Source organism: Pyrus communis, chromosome 6, assembly GCF_963583255.1.
Source record: "Pyrus communis chromosome 6, drPyrComm1.1, whole genome shotgun sequence".
Taxonomy (NCBI): Eukaryota; Viridiplantae; Streptophyta; class Magnoliopsida; order Rosales; family Rosaceae; genus Pyrus; species Pyrus communis.
In genome coordinates, this window is record NC_084808.1 from 10477568 (window position 1) to 10485178 (window position 7611).

At 34.9% G+C, this 7611-nt stretch overlaps 1 protein-coding gene across 2 annotated transcripts; it reads right to left on the minus strand.

Moving 5' to 3' along the window:
* Positions 1–726: 726 nt before the first annotated feature.
* Positions 727–5596, minus strand: LOC137737019 (replication protein A 32 kDa subunit B). 2 transcript variants are annotated; one of them, XM_068476361.1, is made up of 11 exons: positions 5395–5596; positions 4943–5053; positions 4765–4862; positions 4627–4668; positions 4032–4109; positions 3163–3207; positions 2729–2807; positions 2562–2621; positions 2403–2482; positions 1160–1228; positions 727–1043 (listed from the first exon to the last, which is right to left on the minus strand). In XM_068476361.1, the coding sequence occupies exons 1-11, from the start codon at positions 5497–5499 to the stop codon at positions 959–961; spliced, it is 852 nt and encodes a 283-aa protein (XP_068332462.1). In that variant the 5' UTR covers positions 5500–5596; the 3' UTR covers positions 727–958. The 2 variants fall into 2 exon arrangements, with proteins under 2 accessions (XP_068332462.1, XP_068332463.1); XM_068476362.1 differs by lacking the exon at positions 3163–3207 and having other exon boundaries at positions 5395–5592.
* Positions 5597–7611: the final 2015 nt, after the last annotated feature.

Consider the following 7611-nt stretch of genomic DNA (forward strand, 5'->3'; position numbering starts at 1 on the left):
AAACATGTCCTTATGTGTGGACGCGTGGGCCCTCTGGACACAATGATTTTCAACTACTGATAAACTCTTTCTGTTAGTCAAATGAATAGCTGCAAATTCTTGAGTCTTTAATTTGATAATATCAATTATCAAGAGAGAAAAGATTAAATTAACTTTTTAATTTTTTTAATCTCAATAGTTGTTGATATAAACCTCAAGAGTAATGCTCATAAATAGAATCTTTATATACAGACTCTTTACTAAAGAGATCTCCGATCAAAATATGAACTACAAGACTCACCTCACATTAAACTTCAACGATACGAACTGTCTATTTTATAAGTCTCGGTTCATAGTTGTAGGCCCCATTTATGTTGATCAAAAGAAGGAAACCCTTCATAAAAGGGAGACTGAAGGGTAAACAAATCAAAACTCCAAATTTGTGTGCATTGTTAACCAAAATAAGAACCAGATGCACATGTGAAATTTTGAAATTTACTTGGCCTTTTTCTTTTCATTTTCTTCTAATTTGGAATAGTCAAAACAAACAATTTAACCGCGTAATGTAATCTGAACAAACTAGAGGTGGCGTTCCTCCAACCGTATGAGGGCTTAGTTTATGCCCGAGGTAAAACTTGATGAGTTTTATGAAGCTTGAAATGAGCTCGAACTCAACCAACCAAAGCATCCAAGTGTTCGTATACTGCGTGACCTCGTGCAAATCTAGTAGAGGAATTGAACAATCAATGCAAAAGAGAATAGAATATACTGCTCAGGTGGAAAACGAATTCCCCCCTATTAGTAGGTTTCTTCAGTTCAAGATACTTGGACTCTTAAGAACAAAAGGCAAAGTGCTGATAGCTACTTCAATATACAATCCTCTGTATATCTCGCATTTCTAGATGTACCATCAAGGCTTCACAGAATAACGTAAAAGAGCGCAACCTAATTGAGGCTAAAACTGTCGTATTGAGCCAACTCAAGCATTCGCAGTTGATTTGTAGTGAAAGTCATCAACTGTTGAGTAAACTTTGCCTTCCTGTACGAGATTGTCAATAGCTAACCTGTCGATGGCCACAAGATTTAGGATTCAGATATCGGTTTAGTGTGCAGGTAATTGTGAGCGTGCACGTGGGCGTGTGTGTCAGGGAGAGAGAAAGAGAGAGAGAGAGAGAGAGACGTGAGATCATTCGCTGGAATTTTCAGTTGTCGTGCTATATCCTCAAGGTGCGCCCCCTCTTCCCTTCCACTGGAAACACGCAAAGCTAGTTACAATTCAGTGCGAAAAAGAAAAGAAACAAAAGGAAACGCTTACATGCTGGATTTCACACATTTGCATGCAAAAGAAACAAATCAACACTACTGTACAATTATCTACGCATATGTACGCATTTAGTACATCCATAATCTGCATGCCAGAACTTCTTAAGCGCATCCTACCCCTTGCCTATTTTCAATCTCAGAACTTGAAAATGGAACACCTTGTTGCACTATACAAGGCGGCAGCCTAATTACAATCTGAGAACTTGAGCCACTTGACAATGACCTCGAATATTCCATAACATGTTTTTATCTAACACAAAATAGAAATGCCACTCACATAAACGTTCTTGAGTTTTACCCAACAAGTAACAGCCAGTCTTGTAAAAAATATAAGCAACTATGAAACGAAGGGGCGCAATGCATTTAATAGACGAATTTAGAATTATTATTTGTCGCTGACCTATTTACATAAGATTAGTGCTCAACAAGAAAAACTAAACCAAATTATTCCATAATCAAACAGAATACGAGATGAGTAAACAATCTTGCTCAGGGCTCGGTTTTGCCCTATGTGTGTGGAGTTCTGAGTAATATCCCAGTAAGCGAATAATTTGACAAACTATCTTCTCATGGGCCAGCCAATATGTATCACTATCTCATTCAAAGTTCAAATAAGTATTTATCACTGACTCGCATTATCTACATAAATATAAATTTTATGGCAGAAGATTTTGTTTCTTCTGTTTTTGCAACATTCATCAATTAAAGACACCAAATCTCTTGGCTAATACAAGTGCTTTCCTTGTCTGAAATAGAGATAAATTGACCCAACCAAATGGATATGCTAACCTCCAAAATAGCCATCTTCCTTCCCACAAGATAGAAGAATAACCTTATAAACCAAAACAAGGCCATGCAAAACATACAACATGGGAATTGTAATATGCTAAAAGATGTTTGCTAAAACTCATACAATATCAACAATTTGTTTTCATTGGGCTTGATTTTAGTTTCGGGGAGTTTTGACGGTAACACAAAACTACCTGCTAAATATTGAGACTGTTTTGCCACTTGGGTCGCTTCACAGCAATATGCTTATAAAAAATATATATATATATATACACATATATATAACTATTTTCAAGGTTATAGGTACTCACAGGTATGAAGGGTGGCTCAAAATTTCTAAGACCTTTACTTCAATGCTACTCTGTCCATCGAAGCTATATTGGCCAGATAACTGAAGTAAACAATGAAGTGGGCTAGTAAAGCAACAATAAAAAATACATAGTATTAAAATCTACATTTAAACATCTAACCTGATTTGTTGGAAATGTCATATGTGGTTGCGCTGTGACACCAAAATCAGCAGGTGGTTTCTATCACAACATTAACAAAGACATCAGAAGATCACATCATATGCTTCCAAATCAATCTAACTACACAATCCAAGCTAAAATCACATATTCAGTGGGTAGACCAATACCCGTAATCTGCTGTTGTATAAATGGACATAGATGCACTCAATGAAGTGGCTGGCAATCTCATTATAGTCACTCACAGGCCTGAACATTACACCAACTTCAGTCTCGAAACCTCAATATAAATAATATCAGAAGTATTGGTTGGTTAATTAAGTTGACCCTGCTTCATGAAGTCATCCAATGACAACTTAGTAATATTCAAGTTCTGAAACCTAGGGCAAGTATTTGGTCCCAACTTAAAAGCCAGATCAAACAATTAGAATGAAATTTTCCTGACGGTAAGGACATTCTTGATATAACATATTGTAATGATATATTACTGATAGGGAATTTTCCTGACGGTAAGACAATCAAAACACAGTAGACCTCAAATTCAATTTACAACTAGAACACTGTCAAATACAAGCATACAAGGTATAAGACATTTTATTTTCACCTGTACTGTATCACAAGAAACCTTGTAACCTCTATGAAGCTCCTTCTTCAAAAAAGAGATAACAAAAAGATAGAAGTAAAACATTCTTTTAGTCAGAACCAGGTATTGCTGCTTACTCAATTTTTTATTCTCTCCATTCAAATTGTCCCCCATATCAAATGATAGGTCATGAACTACTTCCACAAGATGAACCAAAATATTCTTTGTATCTGACTTTATAGAATCGAAATGAAAAACCTATTCATTTGCAGCTGTGCTAATATTCTCTCACATATGTATGAAAAGTTAACAGGCCGAAATTTAGCTCAAAAATACCAATATAATAATTACCATTAATTTTGCCTTAAAATTAGGGAACTATTATTAGTACTCCAAAAATCTCATTTTACACTCCTCACAAGTGTATTTTTCTTTCTAGTTATAGAAAGTTTGGAGTGCCAAATGAGATTGTTGGAGTGCTAATAACAATTCCCTAAAATTAATCTTTTTCCAAGACAATTTATATCAACCATTGCATTTTCTTCCCAATTTCAAGTGATTCCGTTGACTCAATCTTTATAGCGATGGGATGGTTATTCATCTTCTAACATAAATTGAATTGTGAAACTAGACATGAAGAATTCTCAAGCATAACATTTATGTACAAAATAAACAATTACTGAAAGTGACCATTATGAAGCAAAAGGAAAATAAAATGCTAACATTAACACAAGACAAATAAACAAAAGAAAACAAAATACTATTAATACCTCAAGACAAAGAATTCCACGCACAAAAAAAAAAACAAAAAAAAACTTTACCTAAAGACAGACAAAGAGAACTATTCCTCATAAGTAAAAAGCGTGAGACAAAAGGGTGTAGAATTGTACCTAATACAGAAGACATTTAGGGTCTTCTTACCCTGAAAGCTCTTCAAGCGTCCATGAATCCGGACATACATTCCATCCCTAATATCAAAGATAAATGTTAGGATGCAACTTATGATACAGAATATAGAAAAAACTAACTTATTTCATGAAATTCATAGCATGAAATCAGAATATATCTTAGAAACATGGAATAAAATGAATCAGAATATGAGCAGTTTTGCAACTTACATAATTGCCACATATAATCCCTTGATAATGTTACACTTGAAACACTTCAAACCAATACTTCAGAAATACACCTACTAACTTTCAATGGGAGTATAGCATCAAAGGAATGTCGCAACCAAAAACAAGCTAGAAAATGTCAAGTGTTTGGTTGAGGGTTTTTTTTTTTAACTCCAATTGAGCTCTCTAAGTGCTTTTGTATAAAACTAACAGCTGTCCGGGTATTTTTATATTTACTATAATTAAAAGACGGTGAAAAACAAGAGAGGATTTTCTTTAAATAAACGCTTCACAGACACATTAAAATCTACTTGTTCATGCAAGTACAGTCCAGAAAGAGGTGCAACTGGGAGGCAAGAAAGAAGCATACAAGATTCTTTCCATTTCATTTGCGTCTTTTGCTTCATGAAACCTACAAAACACAAGAAACCATAATTCACATAGAATCAAGAAACTCACTAACATATAACAAACAAACCAATGAAAAGAAAAGCTTGATAAAACTCACCACTTGTTACACTCTATCCTTCCAGTTCCGTCGTCAAGAAAGAAAGCAACATCTGTAATTCTTCCAATTTTTTCACGCACCATCCCAACAAGTGTAACCTGAAGACATGAAAAGTTAAAATAAAACCCGACACCAACGATTTAAAAACAAAAATGAAAAACAGAAACAACAAACCCACATTATTCACGTCGACACTGTCAATAACAAATTCTGATTTATCAACTGCTGAGACACAAGCATCAGTTATCTGCTTCACTGTCAGTGGAAGCAATGTCTGGATGTCACGATTCTGAAAAAATGAATCACAAATACCTTAACAACCGCGCTTTAATTGGTCTATGAATAATACACACATCTGTAATTTCTTAAGAAGACATACATTGGTGCTGCAATTGAGCAATGCAATATCATAGAACACAAAACACACATATCCCTATGTCTCTGTTTGGTTGATATACATGGAAATCATGAGAAATGAAACGATTTCGTAAACTACCCATCAATTTAAAACCCTAGAAGTCCACAAAATTCTTAACCAAAGAGAGTGGTATAACCCCCGATTGCCGCACTGAAAGTTTCAAGTTTCCGGCGGTTTCTCGGGAACCAAAAACAGAGAGGAACCAGAGTTACCCTGGTGGAAGAGAAAGTGGTGTCGGTGCCTGTGTGGGTGGCCTGAGGGGGCATGAACCCACCGCCAGAGAAGGCCGCACTGCCATCGAATTGGGTGAAGCTCATGCTTTACAGAGAAACCCTAAGATTGTATGAAATTTGCCCGCGGAAGGAAGAGTGAAACTTAAATAGCCAATAGGTATAAACGGAAATTGGATTCCAGGGCCCTTTTTTATTGGGAAATTTTATTTGGATAATATTAGTACTGAGTATATTGTATTCTAACTTTCTGATTTGATCCAATTAAAAAATATCTCGTACTTGATATTAGTGATTTAATCTAATTAAAAAAAAAGGACGTTTTGATATACACGCCTCATTTTTAATTGTCATATACTAAACATCTATTCCTTTTGCAAATTTAATTAAACATTTTCCCTACAATTTTGGTACTTTAATTTTATTTCATTAGAAGTCTATTTACGTTAGCATTCTATTTTTTTCTCCTATTTTTATGCATCTTTTATTATGATGATTTAAGATTTTTTTATTTTTTATTAAAATATTTATTTTAGTAAATTAAATAGAATGTAATAAAACTCGTTTTTAAGTACGTTTGGTTACATCAGTACGTTTGATTATAATGGTACATTTGAATTTTTGGTCCATTTAGCTTCTGAGTACATTTGAATTTTTGGTATGTTTGTTTTCAAAACATAAGTTTTATTACTTTTTGTCCTAATAACGAAGAATTACTTTAATTAATTATTATTTTTTATAAAAAGAACGGTTAACAATGTAAAAGTTTAAATTACTTTAATTAATTATTTTTTTAATAGAAAGAGTCATTAATCAATAGACAATAGCCTTTTTGTTAATTCAAAATTATATGATTTATCGTTATTATTTATCATTATCTACAATAATAAGGATTTATCTCCGATCAACTAAAAGTTGTTCTAGAGACTTATGTACCAACAAACAAGACTATCTAGAGCATTGTGTATGAATCAAACATATTTTTAAACATTCCAAAAAGATGAATGTTCATTTTAATATAGTTTATAATTAGGTACGTTTTAATTCGGGATTGGTACGTTTTCATTTGACATTGGTACGTTTTCATTTAATGTTGGTACATTTTCATTTGGCTTGGGTGTTCATTTAGATTTGAAAAGTTTAAATTTTTAGACTTAAATATAGTTGAAATTATTTAAAATATATAACAGATATTTAAATGTAAATTAATTTCAATTAATCTGAAGTAGTTCATGTCACATCCCAGCCCGGGATGGCCCGGGCCCCACCATATTCCGGGCTCGACTTCACCGTAGCACGATATTGTCCGTTTTGGCCCCAACCATGCCCTCACGGTTTTGTTTCTGGAAACTCACACAAGAACTTTCCAATGGATCACCCATCATGGGATTGCTCTCGCGCGCTACTCGCTTAACTTCGGAGTTCCGATAGAACCCGAAGCCAATGAGCTCCCAAAAGGCCTCGTGCTAGGTAGAGATGAGAATATACATATAAGGCTTACATGATCTTTATCCTTGGGCGATGTGGGATCTTACAATCCATCCCTCTTAGGGCCCCGACGTCCTCTTCAGCACACTACCGCCAGGGATTGGCTCTGATACCAAATTGTCACATCCCAGCCCAGGCCCCCACCACATCCTGGGCTCGACTCCACTGTAGCACAATATTGTCCGCTTTGGGCCCCGACCACGCCCTCACGGTTTTGTTTCTAGGAACTCGCACGAGAATTTCTCAGTGGGTCACCCATCATGGGATTGCTCTGGCGCGCTACCCACTTAACTTCGGAGTTCCGATGCAACCCGAAACCAGTGAACTCCCAAAAGACCTCGTGCTAGGTAGAGATGGGAATATACATATAAGGCTTATAGGATCCTCACCCTTGGGCAATGTGGGATCTTACAGTTCAAGTCTGAGTATCTTAATCAAATGTTTCAAAAGCTTAATCAAAAACTCAAAAAGCATAAATGTTTAGTCTACAAAAGTCTAAAATGAGACATCTAATTCTAATTTTCTCCTAAAAAAATGTTGTGTATTTCATATTTTTTGTTTTTTTGTCAAAAGATGAATTTTATTCAATCAAGTCTAATAGGTAAGTTTACATCCTCAGCAAGAATATTAAAAAGAAAATCGGGACTAATACAATCCTAAATAAAAGAACCACCTGCCGATTGAAAGAAAACCGCTACAGCGTGTGCCACT